The following is a 15,336-nucleotide window of genomic DNA, read 5'->3' as shown; positions in this document are numbered from 1 at the left end:
CACTTAGGGATGCTGCAGCCAACCCTGGCTTTGTTCAGGGATTCCTCTAGGCTCAAAATCTCCAGGGTGTGTCTTCTCAAGGTCATTAGCTGAGTCTCTAGCACATTCTGCCCAGGCTCTTCTCAAAGCTGGGAGCGGGTGCGGGAATGGAAGCCCTCCTCCTGGCAGTCCTTCAGAACCACATTTGTTCTCAAAGCTGAGCACCCACTGAGCCTGGCACAGGGTTTGGGGTATAACACCTTTCCATCTTCCTTTCTGCTTTGCAGACCTCACAGTGGGTGCCCGCTACAACACCTCACTAAACACTTGCTGTGTCTGAGACACGGCTCCTCCACCGGCCTCCTGTGCTAAAGGTCTGAACAGCTGGTCTGACTTTGCAGGTGTGTGAGGTGTGAGGGGCACAGGGATATGCAAAGCAGGATTTCAAGTGACTTCTCTCTAGAGCAGCAAAGGCTGCTGCCATCCTTACAGTGATAAGGCCTGTGTGAAGGCCATCGCTCAGCAATGGTTGTATGCACAGCAAAGTGCTAAACACTGGACGCTTCTCAGTGAAGATCAAGTCCGCCCTCAAGAAGCCCAACAGGGTGTGGCATGTGGATAGAAACAAGGGGAGGTGGAGTAGGGTACAGGACTTTGTGCGATCTCAGCTCTGAGGGGGGATGCAGGGATGCAGCTTAGGTGACAAGCCTGTCTCACCCTGGACAGGTTCTTAGTTTCTTTAAACTGGCAGCACACACCAAAGGGATCATCCTTAAGGAATCCTAAAGCAAGGTCCAAAGTCAGGCAAACACCAGCCCTATAAATGCCATGATTATAAAAGACAGCAAGGCTGGGTGTGCTAGCCTGTGTCTTTAATGTCAGCACCAGGAGGGCAGAGACAGAAGCAGGCAGATCTCTGTCGATTCCAGGCTAGCAGGTTCCAGCACAGCCAGAGCTACAAAGTAAGCCCCTGAATCTAATTAATTAATTAGTTAGTTAACCAACAAAACGGAACAAACTGAAGCTAAAGTGATCATGTAGAGTGTTGTGGAAAAGTCTGTGTCAGACTGAGGCAGAAATGATTATCGCTGCAATTCATCTGAGTGTTTTGGTTTTCTTTTGTTTTTGGTTTTTCAAGACAGGGTTCCTCTGAGTAGCCCTGGCTATCCTGGAACTCACTCTGTAGACTAGGCTGGCCTCCAACTCAGAAATCCGCCTGCCTCTGCCTCCCAAGTGCTGGGATTAAAGGCATGCACCACCACCGCCCGGCTTGTGTTTTTGGTTTTCTTGTTTCTTGCCTCTGTCCTTGGCTTTGGTTTGCCTTTCCTTGGTTTGGGCCTGTGGCTTTCTTTGAGTTACCATGTCAGCAGCCTTGTGAAGATGACAGCTGGTGGTCAGTCTCTGAGCACAGGCAAGATTTTCATGATGACCTTCCAGTCCTAGATCTCTAACGATTTAGAACTCAAGCCGGGCAGAGGGGGTTACAGTCTCAGATTCTGAAGCAAGAGAGAGCACCACCAGGGTGTGAACAACTTCAGGTATTTCCAGTAAGGTCACAACAGCAATTAGACCAAACTCACTGCGTCTATAGCCCCACATGCCCCAGCAACTGAAAAGAAGGCATTCATAAAAGCCACCAGTGTTTTTAGTTCATTTGGCAATCATTTTGATGTTCTGAACTGCATGATAACTCTAGTTCAGTTCTCAGCATTGGGTTTCAAAGGCAACAGTAACTAGCTTAGCATCCGTCAGCCCTGTTTCTTAATCCATTATGCACATTGTTTTATTTAATACTCCCCCGGGTTCACAGGCAGCATTGCTGTCTCCTGGGTACTGAGGAAGAGAGAGAAGAGAGCCGTGTGCACTCCAGCCTATGCATCTTGGCTCCTGACCTGACACTGCACATCTATCCCATACCACCCCACACCCCAGTCTACAGGGCTCTTTCTGGCCCCTGACAACCTCAAAGAAATCTCCACTCAGATTTGAACCTGCAAACCCTCAACACACAAAAGAAAGACGTGTGGTCCCCCTGAGCAACACCCGTGTGTGTGCACAGGCACGCTATAGTGGTAGGCTGGATAAATGCCCAGTCCAAACATGCCCACAACTTGGGATATCTCTAGATAAAGAACCTGTGACTGAGGCACTTTACAGATAAAGGTGAGATTAAGTGAAAGATCTCAGCAAGGAGCAGGAGTTACACCAGATTGTTAAGTCAATGTAACCAGGGGTCTCAAGAGGGAGACAAGAGTCTCACATAAAAGGATTGCCCATTCAAGGAGGGAGAAGGAACAAGAAGAAAGAGAAGGGAGAGTGACTGGGAAGGCGTTCATGAATGGACTTTGAAGACATAAGAGCCTGAGGTAGTTTGAATGAGATAAGCTGCCACAGGCTTATATTTTAATGTTTAGATACTGGCACTAAGAGATGTAGCCTAGTTAGAGGAAGTGGGTCACTGGGTGTGGGCTTGGGGTTTCAAATGTTCAAGCCAGGACTCACTCTCACTCTCTCTCTCTCTCTCTCTTACTCTCTCTCTCTCTCTCTCTCTCTCTCTCTCTCTCTCTCTCCTGCTGCCAGATATAGAGCTCTTGGCTGCTTCTCCAGCGCCATGTCTGTCTGCATGCTGCCATGCTTCCTGCCATGATGCTAAAAGACTGAACCTCAGAACCTGTAAGCCAGCCCCAATGAAATGTTATCCTTTATAAGAATTGCCATGGTCATGGTGTCTCTTCACAGCAACAGAAACCCTAACTAAGACAGGGTACATGAGCCAAGGCATGCAGGAGGCCTCAAGAAACACATGGAACTAAGAAATGAATATGGCCCCACAGCCTCCAGATGGAGTATACCTCTGCTGACATGTTGATCTGATTTTAACCTTTGGCCTCCAAATCTGAACGATGGTGAGTTTGTTAAGACATTTTAAGACAGTAAGGTGCGAGTGAACAGGGAAGTAAGACAATCCTGAAACATTGCCTGTTGTCCCACTACTGAAGCCCAGGCTTTTCCTACAACCCCTAGTGACTGGCAGAATAGTCGCTCTGCCCAGCCTGCTACCCAGCACCAGTTCACACAGGCCTGAGTCACCTGTGGACACAAGGGGGCACCCAGTGCTGTCTGGAGGCAGACACTTGAACTCTTCTACGCTGTTCCCTTGGAACAGGGAGTCACCTGCTTCTAAGGCACCCAGAAGCTGACTTCAAGCTAAGAGTATCACACTCAAATTTCTGTCTTATTTTCTTGTTAGTAGCCATGGTAACTAGCAAGGTAAGAACCCTGGCACTCACTAAGCCCTCTGCCAATGTTCCCTTGCACATTTACACACACACACACAGACACACAGACACACAGACACACACACCTCTTTATTGTTTTTGTAGAGGTTTATCTGATTCTCTGCTTGTCTGAAGTGCTCTGATGGCCAATCCTGGCTGTCAACTTGGCACACCTGGGAAGGGAGACCCTCGACTGAAGAATTCCCTCCACCAGATCAGCCTGTGGGCATCTTTGGGGCATTTTCTTCATTTCTAATTGATATGGAAGGCCAGTAAAGTTGATACCATCCCTAGGCAAGCAGACAAGGCTGTATAACAAAGGTAGCTAGCTGTGAAAGCCAGTAGGAGCAAGACAGTAGACAGCGTCCCTCCGTGGTCTCTGCTGCAGTTTCTGGCTCTGGCCTTGGCATTTCTCAGTGGTGGATAGTGACCTGTGAGCCAAACCCTTTCTACACCCAGGTTCCTTTTGGGTCAGTGTTTTATCACAGCGCCAAACCAGGGCAGGCATCACATTTCTTTCCCTCTTTCTTTTTTTCTTTTCTTTCTTTCTTCCTTTCTTTCTTTCTTTCTTTCAGATGTTTGCATGGTTGTTTTGTCTGTATGTGTGTCTTTGGCCATGTGTGTGCATGGCACCCTCAGAAGCCAGAAAAAGGTGTCAGGTCTCCTGCAGTTCACACAGTGTGAGCTGCCAGGGGAGTGCTGGGAAGGGAACCTGGGGCTTCTGAGAGAGCAGTCAGTGTTCTTAACCAGAGACATCTCTTCAGCCCCCACACTCCATTCTTACTAATCTTACTATTACTTCAGTGTGTTTGGTAGGCATGCATATGTGCATGCAGGTTCGAATGTGTGTGAGCCACTAGCGTTTCCTAAACGGAAGAAAGGAAAGAAAGAAGGGAGATAGGGAGGGAGAGAGGAAGAGGAGGAGGCTGGACTACTTCAGTGAGCAGGAGCAGGTAGGGAGAGTGAATGGCTAATTTCAGATAGAGCAGCCTGGAAGACACTCCAACACTCTCGCCTACTGAGAGCAGGATCCCCATGTCTGTCCTTCTTTCCATTAGAGCATTCGGAATCGATCTCCTGTGTCAAACTGTAAGGCTCGTCAGAGCAACTATGTTGACATAATTGTTCTGCTTGGAGACCTAGGGCACCTGTGAAATCAGCTAACAGGCAGTACCAATCTGAGGGGTCACGTGAGAGCAGCTGCAACCCTCCATAACTTACACCGAAGTCTGTAAGGTTTCCTTCAATCTTATGTCAAAAAAAAAAAAAAAAAAGCCAGCTGCTAGAGCGGCACTGACTAGATTCATTTTAATGATTTGTTGCTCAGACAGTAGAACTGAAGCAGAGGACATTTTGACTAGTAACACAGATACTTAACTCTAAGTGTGTGTGTACGTGTGTGCAGCCTTGCAGTTGCTCCTGTCTCCAGACAGTCTCTCCTTGGTCTGGAACTCACCCAGTAGGCCAGGTTACCTCAGGAACCCAGGGTCCTCTGCTTCCCCAGCTCTGGGATTACAAGTGTTTGCCGTCATTCTGGCTTTTCACTTTGGTTCTGGGAGCTGAACTTGGGTACTGACACTTATGTGACAAGAACTTTAAACAGAGCCACATCGCCAACCCCCTCTAATGCAGGACTTTGGAGCAAAGTCCTCCCTACTGACAACCAATTTTCCATCCCATTTCTTTTTTTTTTTTTTTCAGGATGTGCAAAAGGAAAAAAAATCCAATCCCAGCAGACTTTCTGGACCTAAAAAGCACATGCATTCAGTAACAAAAATTAAACCTTTGCCATTTTAAAATACCAAACGATTAGCGGTTTTGGAAATACTCTAAAAATACGCTGAGGTGCTTCTGTACAAAATTTGCTTGATGCTAAGCATGAAAGAATAGGAACTAGCTTTGAAACAGAAAAGGGGAGAAAAGAAGGAAAAACTTCTCGAAATTCTTGTTTCACATTTACAATTATCTCCGTGGTTATCAAAACACTGCTAGCTACTGCTTAATGGGCACCTGAGCTGTTGGTTGTAATGAATGACTGGCAAGCTATACGTTGATATGTCTATGAATATCAACTGTGCATTCACTAATACAGCTGAGAATAGAAACCAACCATTCCCTTTATTTAAAATGACAGTATTATCTTACAATACTTGGCATTAATATATCTAAAATAACATAAACATGTAATTATAATTTTAAAAAAGCACATGTGAGCCTATACAGACACTCTCTCTCTACAGGCTGGTGCTAGACCTCAATCACCCATCGCCTCAAAAGGTCACCTGGAAATTCAGGGGCTCAGCTTGGTAGTCGAGCACTTGCAAGCACAGGGCCTGGGTTCAAATCCCAGGGCCACAAAGGAGGCCTTTCAGCCCAATACTCCATCCAAGAGGACAACACATTCTTCTGAGACAGACTGCAGCACAGCGAATGAGAGACACGTTCGGTCTGCTGCATTCTGAGCTCAACACCAAACATGAAGGTAAACGCCATAAAACTGCAATAACATGGCCAACAGGAATAACACCCAGGTGTTATTCAACCAATAAGAAGTGCTTGCACAGCCGGGCGGTGGTGGCGCACGCCTTTAATCCCAGCACTTGGGAGGCAGAGGCAGGCGGATTTCTGAGTTCGAGGCCAGCCTGGTCTACAAAGTGAGTTCCAGGACAGCCAGGGCTATACAGAGAAACCCTGTCTCGAAAAACCAAAAAAAAAAAAAAAAAAAAAAAAAGAAGTGCTTGCACAATGTCGTGTTGCAATCCATAGATACAGATACAACATTCTGGAAATTTTACTTTATTTCAAATGCTTAAAAAGAAAAAAAAATCAAATCTAATTTTCAAATACTAAAAACTAAAAGAATACCTCTTCCATGAAGCTGTCTTTCTTCTCCAGCATCTCCCGTAAAGTCTGGAGGATTTTAATGCACAGCTTTTCTTCTTTCTCCATCAGTTTCTTTGTGTGATTAATCAGCCTGAAAGCAAAACATTAAACCTTGAAAAGGACACCAATTTTTCTCACCAAAACATATCCAATATGCTACCTGGGAGGGGAAACAGTGCTGAGGGCTCAAAGCAAATCGGATACATAATGCCAAAAGGCTGTAAACTATACACCAGCATATATATATTTTGCTGAGATATTTATACATCCCAGTGTTTCTCAGGTTCAGCCTCTGATGCTCTTACCCATCCACTTCGCTAGTATGAGAAGATTTACAGCATACAATGTACCATCACATTTTTTATTATATTCCATGCATTATACCACATTAATTATTCCATCACGCATGCAGGAGATACCACAGTATAGCACACTCACACACACACACACCGCCCCATTCCTCAGTATACAGTGACCATGCGTGATAGTGCTTAGTAGACATGAGCAGCCACTGTCATTACAGGGAAAGAGTAACACCGAGGCAGCTGATCGTTGCTGCAATTCAGACAAGAACGGGGCTCTTTTTTTCCGCTGTAATGAAGCATGCACTGGGATTCCAGAAGACTTCAGTGCCGTGGGTGTAACAATCCCAGAGTCAGCATCAAGAGAGATGATTAGATTGGGGTGTGTAACTCAGTCCCCAATAGATTGTGTTGTTAAGAAATTGGTCCTTCATAACCCCGTGAGACACATCTCCCTAGAGGAACAGCGTGAGGTGGTAGCCTGAAGGAAATTACGGCTTCCAGTGTCACAGCAAGAGCACTATAGGATATAAGTCTCCTCTTAGAATGAGGGCCTCGGGATATAACTGATAAGCCGTGTCCTCTGGCTAGTGCCCAGCTAATGCTCTCAGCCATCAGAGTTGAAGAAAGGACCTCCCAAGGAATCTCTCTTTGTCCTCCCGACGAGCCAGGATCTGACTAAGTTTGCTGAGGAGGAAGTGGGTTCAGACAGGTGACACAATCCTAATGGGGACACCTGGAGATAGACATCTAAACTCATGAGTGCTGCAGTTCACCAATGAGCCGCTGGGGCTTCAGGACGGAGTCCCAGCAAGCCACAGGCTGCTGTGCACACAGCCATCCAACATGACAAGGGACACAAAAATTTACAGAGGTACTTTTAAAAGGCAGTAAACTGGACCAAAAAAAAAAAATCTTTATTCTGTTCCAGGGATTTTATGGTCATTGAAGGCATCAAAGAGATAGCACTTAAAGTTGGTCATGGAACAGGAAGAGGTGGGCCAAGAAGGCAAGCCTGGCCAGGAATGGAAACAGGAGAGGTGAGGCTGATGGCCCTGCCCACAACATGATTAATAGTGAACAGGCCAGAATGCCATACTAAAGAGACCAGGGTACGGGTCTGTTACAGGGGATTGCTGGTATGTGTGCATGCTGTCCCTGAAGTCCCTCCTTTCTATGTCAGAAATAGTTTTACATTTTATAGCTTTTCTAAGCCATGCTTTTATATTATCCTTTGTCTACATAGACCTGAAGATCCAGTGTCTGAAAACCACAGATTCCCTCTCAGAAGAGTAGATGACAATTTGAGTGGGTCCAAACCAGCTGCCTGGCAGATGAATGCCCACGCTAACCTAGTCTCCCATTCCAATGCCTGTGGCCAAGCTGAATCCGTGTCCTTCCCCAAGGCTGTCCCCACCCACTCCTGTAGAGCCATCCATCAGCAGGAACCATAGGTTAGATTCTCTGGAGGAAGTGGGGGGAGCTAACTCAGCCCTGCCTGAGGCTCCACATTCACCAACTCAGCTTCATTAGAGTGTTGTGCACAGCTGTGCCAGGGCCTGGCGTGGCTCGTAATGAAAGTGAGCTCTAGATTTCCAGGTCTGATTGCCAATGGAAGGAACGCTTGGCTCTTTGGAGAGATGGGAAGCCATGGGCAGACACCAGTGAATCTAAGCCTCTGGCCATAAAATAATTATAACAACACAGATGAAGCCTTTAACCACTAAAGTCAATGGGGCAACCCTGCCTCTGCCTGGTGTGGGGTCCGTAATGTATTCCCACTGCCAAACATCCCCCTGCCCCACATCTCTCCTTCTAGCTTCTCTAACACAGACCACCTCCACCCTCAGCAGGGATCAGAACTGTTCAACTTTGACTACTTTAGTTAACTCCCTCCCTCATCCTCACATCCTAGACCTCTGCTGTCCAACAGGGCCCTGCACTAACAGCAACATCCCGTGTCTGTGGTTGGCCCACTCACTCCTACACTGTAGATTATTTGTGCCATGGTGTCTTCTGGGAAGGATCACAGGTGTTCTGGATTTTGTGGTCACATGCAGGGTGGAAGCAGACTGCTATAGGCCCTCTCTCCTCCATCCCAGGACAACCTGGGTCTGGCTCCTTACATCCCAGCACAGCCCCCTGGCCTGACTCCTTCCATCCCAGCAGGACCCCGGCCTGGCTCCACTTACTTGGACATGAAGGCACCGCATCGGATCCTGGCATCGCTTCCCTCTGGGAACAGTAGCTCCGGGCTGTACAGCACATCCACGAGCACAGAGAACTCGGCCTGCATCATGGGGCTGAACTGCTGTTCCAGGGAGGCCACGACATCCTAAGACAAGGCACAGGGGACCTACATGAACACCTTTCAAGATGCGACACACGGAAGAACACTAACCAGGAAGCGATGTGGGAAGTTTCATACAAGATAGACTCTGGCTTCCCATAACACCAAATTTTTGTTGTTCATATTTCAACACAGTCTGATTTCATTCATTCATAGTCTCTCCTCCCCTCCTTGACCCTCCCCCTCCCTCTATCTCTCCCAGTATCTGCATATTTAAAGATTTTTAAACTATGTATATATGAGAGGAAATGCTATATGAAATGCTATAAAGAGGGTATGGGCATTATATAAAGGGGAATGCTCATCAGAAACAACCACATCTGGTAAAACTGGCCTGCTAGATTATTTGTTGTGGAACAAATGGTGCTTGGGCTGTTCTGGGGTGAAGTTGTCCTTCCCATGACACCAGAATGCTAGTGGCCACCCAGGTTTGCTGTGGAGACTTAAAGCATGTGCCAAGAACAGCTCCTGACACAAGCTGCACATACCCTACAATTCAGATGTCAGCCCCTATTGTTACTAAATGTGCATGAACCATGACCTCACCTTTCTCTCATGTGTGTGTGTGGGGGTGGGGGGGGGTACCTCTTCCACCCCCACCTCACCATGCCATGGCTAGTCGCTCTACACGGTGACACTTAACTTTATAAGGCCACCTGCCCTTGGCTTCTGTGACACCGTACTTTTCCACTGATGTCCTGACCCCTCCATCACTACATCCTGCTTGCTCAGGATCCTTCTTTCTGCTGCATCTACATCTTCACTGAGACTGCCCGTCCAATGCTATGGTTGCCACCACTATATTCACACTAGAACATTCAAATTGATACTGCCAGCATAGAGATCTGTCCACACCACTCCAGACTCACACACCCAGCTATCTGGCTGGCAGACAAATATCCAACTCCAAATCTTCCCCAACCTTGCACTACTTCATGTCTTAGCAAATGGTGCAATTACAACCGCCTGGGGTAACCCTGATGCCTCCTGCCTTTGCCCCGAAATTCATCCATCCATCCTGACCCTACAAGAAAATCCATCTCAAATCTATCTACCTCTCTCCATTACAGTTGCTGCCTTATTTTCTAAATATTTTATTTTTAATCATGTGTATGTGTGCGGGTAGGTGCACATGAGTACAAGTGCCCACGGAGGCCAAGCTCAGTGTTCACAGCTCGGGGGGTAGGAATCCAAGAATAAGGAATCAGCAGTCTTGGTGCCTACTTCCTGCTGTGCACAGAGACCATGTTGCAGTGTCCCCGTGTGGTACGGAGGATAAACACAACACCTTAGGTCTACAGTATAAGAGAACTAACCTCATTCATGAGGTCCACCCTTAAGATCCTATCTCCTCCCAAAGTGTATGTGTCAAAGTCTTGTCTCAGAACAGTCAGCGAGTGACTTACCTGGGGATGAGGCCTGGTATGTCACTAGGATAAAATGAATTCATACGAGCAACTGTATAATCCAGTGTGACTGAGTGGTGTTCACATAACTGACAGAAATTGGGGCACAGGTGTACACTGGCACAGAGGGAATACCAATGAGAAACCAGGAATCTAGCACTAGTGATGATGATCTCACATGAAACTAAGCCCACCGAGAGATACCCAAATCTCCCACCTCCAGATTTATAACAGAATACATTCCTGTTGCTTAAAACATCCTGCCTATGGTGGCAGCCACAGAAAATTATAGCCATGTGCCACACTTACTATGCCTGAACAAACAGGCCAGACCACAGATGTGGACTTGCGAAAAATATACAAGGACCGGTGAAGAGAGGGATTGGCTCACTCTGACCAAAGGGATGTAAGTGAACAATGGAAGATAAAATGAGTCAATATTACAGAAACTTAATTTATTACATCTATTTTTAGAGTGAGCTATTTTACTAATTTTAGTATTAGCATTATAATTATTTTTATATTAAGGACCACTACTCACTAAGAAATTATCAGAGAGCATCAGATTATATATACTCATTAAAAAGTTATGTCAGTCAAGACAATCACTCCAGAAACTGCTCATTTAAGGGATAGCAGTGACAGAGAAGCAGAGAAGAGAGCTTTACCCCTAACAAGATTTGACATTTTGGGGGCTTGAGAGATGGCTCAGCAGTTAAGAGCACTGACTGCTTGTCCAGAGGTCCTGAGTTCAATTCCCAGCAACCACATGGTGGCTCACAACCATCTGTAATGGGATCCAATACCGTCTTCTGATGTGTCTGAAGATGTGTGTGAAGACAGCTATAGTGTACTCATATACATAAAATAAATAAGAAAAAAATTTTGACATTTTCAACCTCATCGTATTATGAGACACATTTTAAGGATGCAGGATTTAGAAAATATTCACGTCACTTCCCGTTCTCATTGTACCTGTAACTTTTCAATGATATTTCTGTAATCCCAGGCTGGTCCTCCAAGAGCTTCCTTGAAGCGAGGTCCAGAGCGAGCTGAGAGTCTCCAGCCCATGGCTGCCCTCTGCACCGTACTTGAGTGATTCTTCATGAAGAGCGTGTTGACCTGGCTGTCCAAATCGACCGGGATCGCAATCCCACGGTTTTTGGCTGAAAAAAGAAAAAAGAAAAAAATGGGAAGCATTTAGCTCTCGATTTGGTTAAAGTTTTTTTAAACATTAGCCAGATACACTAACAACATCAAAGACTTTTTTTTTAAGAAGGAAAGAAAGAAAAAAGGAAGGAAGGATGGAAGGAAGGAACGAACAAACGAGTGAATGAACGAAGGAGTAAGTCTTCCAACTTTGCCATGTAATCTTTTCACATACTTTCAGGCTAAAATCTGCGACAGTTATTTGAGTTCTCCAGACCAATTAGTACCATGTGATCGCTGAACCTTCAAGATCCTATTTGATTTCCCGGTGATTAATGTCTGAGATGGACTCCACTCCAACATCAATATGGAGAGCACTCTAACAAGCATGCAAGTCTCTACCTTCCCAGATGCCAAAGAGAATAAAAACCCAGACAGAAAACACAGAGCCAAGTCCTGCCAAACTACTAACTTAATTAGAGGGTGTGTGTGTGTGTTTACATGTGTGTATATATGTATGCCCACAAAACTGCATGTGATCAAATATCTCACAGCAGAAATAGCGGAAAAGTTAAAAGGAAAAAAACAACCCAACAAACCTTCCTTGGGAGGTGGTGTAAGGGGCCTGGCTTTCTTCCTGAGACCCACTGATACACGCGTCTTAACAGACTTAGTCACAATAATGCTGAAAAATCAGAATGCTTGTCATGAGAAAAGGGAAGTGTGGCATTTCTACCACAGTGAAGAGGTAACTAGGCCATTGGAGAAACATGAGCCCACAGAAGCCTGGACTTGAAGCAGGCCTTCCCAGGAAGACAATGAGCCACTAGAAGGTGTGGCCTCGGGCACACTGGGTCATCTGGGCTACTCAAGAACCCACCCAAATATTAGGGAAGGAAGGTCCTCCTCCCTCTGATGGGCACAACTCAGAATCCAAGGCATCCATTCTCACCCAGAGAATAGTTAGAAAAATAGAAAAACATTCCCTCAAGAAAGCGGAGAGTGCTAGATGATAGATGGTGTTAAGACTGGCAGAGAAGCAGGACAGAGATTGACATGACTCTAAACATCATCAGATAAGGGGCACCTGGAGGTGGGGTGTGTGTGTGTGTGTGTATGTGTGTGCAAGGGGCAGATCTGGCTAAGGGAGGACCACATGGAGACCCCAACCACCAAGCAAGTCTCCCTTTAACACCCACTGTGGCTCTCCACTTATCCCATAAACACACCCATATGTGTGCACACACTAGTGCGCACACACACACACATTCACAGATACATGCACACACCACACACACATCTGTGCACACCACACACACACACACACACACACACACACACACACACTCACAAAGGGGAGGTTCCCATGTCATTAGCCCAGCCCTTTCCACGGAACTCCAGGTTAGCCTTTCCCGTTTCTGCAAGGACTCCAGGCCAGGAATAGACCTTCTAGACTACAGTGGACACTCATGCCAGCAACAGCCCCTCCCACACACACCACCCATGGCAGCCATTGCCGACTACAACAAAGCATCAGGGATCACAAATAAAACCACTAGCACCGAAAACAATGACCTTCTGTGAAACATGATTCAAGACAAAGCGAGAAATATTTAATTCTAATTGTTGTCCCTAGGAAATTTGAGTAGACACCACACCCTAAAACTTTTAAAGAGGGGAAAAGAAGATCTTGAAAATTAAAATATGGTTGTAAAAATAAACCTTCCAAAGATTAACTAACAAAGAAAAAGAAACAAAAGTGGAAAACTAGAAAAGGAAGCCAGGGAATCTGCTAGAACATACACATAAAAGACTAAAGGAGGGGATTAAAAGATATGAAGTAGGGTGGGGGCCAATCCAGGAAGATACAGACCTGAGAAATGGAAGTGACAAAAGGAAAAGGCTGACATATTGAGTATAAAGAATTAAGAAATGTATTGAGGAGCTGGAGGGATGGTTCAGTGGGTAAGAGCCGGGGATTGGTTCCCAGCACCCATGTGGGTCAGCTGACAACTGCCTGTAACTCCAGTTTCTGAGGATCTGATACCCTCTTCTGGCCACTCCAGGTACTGCATGCATGAGAACACCTACAGATGAGCAGACATACACATACACACATAAAAATCAAAATAAACTTTTGTTTCAAAGATAAATTTCTTGTGTGTGAAGCAGCGTGCAAAGCCTCTGATAAATGACTCACTGGTTGTTAATGGGACGAACTGAGCAGAGAGGCTACAATTCTGCTGAAAATTTAGAATGCTGTCAGAGGTCAGAGGTCGAACTTTCTCCCCCAGAAGCAAATCTTGATGTCTGAGTTATCAATCAGTACCTGGAAATATGACCTTATCTGGTAATAGTGTCTTTATGATGTCATCGAGATGATGGTCTTCCTGAATTAGGTGCTGCCCTGTCCACACTGACTGCTCTGTATCAGAAAGTAAGAAGAGAGAGACACACAGGGCAGACACTCCACATGAAGGTAGAAGACCAGGTTATGAGCCAAGGATGCCAGCAGCTGTCAGTAGACAGCAAGACTAACAGAAAGACCAGGTACAGCCATTGCCTGGAGCTGCTGGGAGAACCTGGTGTCACCTACACTTACTGTGAGACTCTGACCCACCTTTATAGAACTATAAACTATAAATGTTGCTCTGACAGCAATGTGAGATTAGACAAATGAGCACAGTGCCAAGTTAACACAAAGAAACTTAAGGATGTCAAGATTGAAGAGTGATACCTAGAAATATCAGTCTGGCTGCTGAATTCTCATCTGCAGGGCTGGGCTGGGTGGATGGAATGGACAGACATTGGTTTTGAGAGCTATAATCTGTATACAACCCAACCAAAACTCAAATTCAATTCCCTGATAAGAACATTCCAGAATAGATGCCTAAGAAACTTTTCTCTGAAACTCCTGTGCACAGAATTGCATCAAAAACGAGAAAAGAATCCAATAAAATGTCAACTGGGTAGACTCAAGCTGAGCTTGATCAGGAGAACAGAGCTAGGAGCAAACGAAAGGTCCCTCATGACAGGGACAGCCCATCGGGAAACATTTGGTTCCACAGACTTCATTATTGCAAATAGTTACACATTTGTCTATCACAACCTACAACTTCCGACAGAGAAGAATGAATTCTATTCCAAACCGGAACGCAGATATCACAAACCACAACTGTGGGAAGCCATTAACACAACCAACAAGAAGCAGAGAGTATGGGAGGGTGCAGTGTTTCCTTGTAATATACGTGAAAGCGTGAGTCTTAGAGCTACTCAGTCAAGAAATGGACATATGTGGATCACAGTCACAGTTACAGCAACAGGACCCAGAAAATGTGTTCTTAATGCTAAACATAGGAAAGAAGAATGGGAGATAGGAGGAGGGAGGGAGGGAAGGAGGGAGGGAAGGGGGATAAGAGGGAGGGAGAGGAAGAGAGGGAGGGAGAGGGAAGGGAGAGTGGGGGAAGGGAAGAGGGAGGGAAGGAAAGAAGGGAGGAAGGGAGAAAGAGGTGAGAGGAGAAGGAGACAAAGAGAGAAGATGAAGAAGGAGTGGGAGGAGAGAGAAGGCAAAGAGAAGGTAGTAAAGGGAAATGAGAAGAAAATAGGGAAATAGAGGGAGATTAGAGAGAGAGGAAGAGGAGACAGATGGGAAAGAGAAGGGAGGAAAGAGGGGAGAGGTGGGATAGAGGAGAGAGATGGGGGAGGGAGGGAGGGAGGCAAGGAGGGAGGGAGGGGAGGGAGAAAGGTTCTCTTTTGCATTAATAGGAAAATACTGGTAAATGGGACTGTTTCTACTGGTGAAAATTCACCACCAGTTAAGTGCTATTTAACACTTCAGTGAAACAAGAAATATCTGCTGCCAACAGATACCAACTTAAATGCAAGTTTCAGCTGAAGGCTTAGGAACACTGCCACTGGGAGCAGCCCTCCTGACCCAGCGCACAGTAGTCTAGATTCATCTAGAACAAACCCCTGCTGTCCCTGACAGC

General features: G+C 46.0%; 1 protein-coding gene across 1 annotated transcript in view; it reads right to left on the bottom strand.

Annotated features, from left to right (window-relative positions):
* The window catches only part of Itpr2 (inositol 1,4,5-trisphosphate receptor type 2), a 404,943-nt gene that overhangs the window by 182,910 nt on the left and 206,697 nt on the right, over positions 1-15,336 (bottom strand). Inside the window, exons 35-37 of the mRNA XM_085839778.1 lie at positions 11,174-11,364; positions 8,635-8,777; positions 6,123-6,231 (exon numbers count right to left, since the gene is read on the bottom strand). Coding sequence (XP_085695904.1) covers positions 6,123-6,231; positions 8,635-8,777; positions 11,174-11,364 — 443 coding nt within the window. The remainder of the gene's footprint in view (positions 1-6,122; positions 6,232-8,634; positions 8,778-11,173; positions 11,365-15,336) is intronic.

The sequence above is a fragment of the Mus caroli genome, unplaced genomic scaffold (assembly GCF_978045245.1).
Source record: "Mus caroli unplaced genomic scaffold, Mus_caroli_1 scaffold_7, whole genome shotgun sequence".
NCBI classification, from domain to species: Eukaryota; Metazoa; Chordata; class Mammalia; order Rodentia; family Muridae; genus Mus; species Mus caroli.
This window is presented reverse-complemented; position numbering and strand designations above follow the sequence as displayed.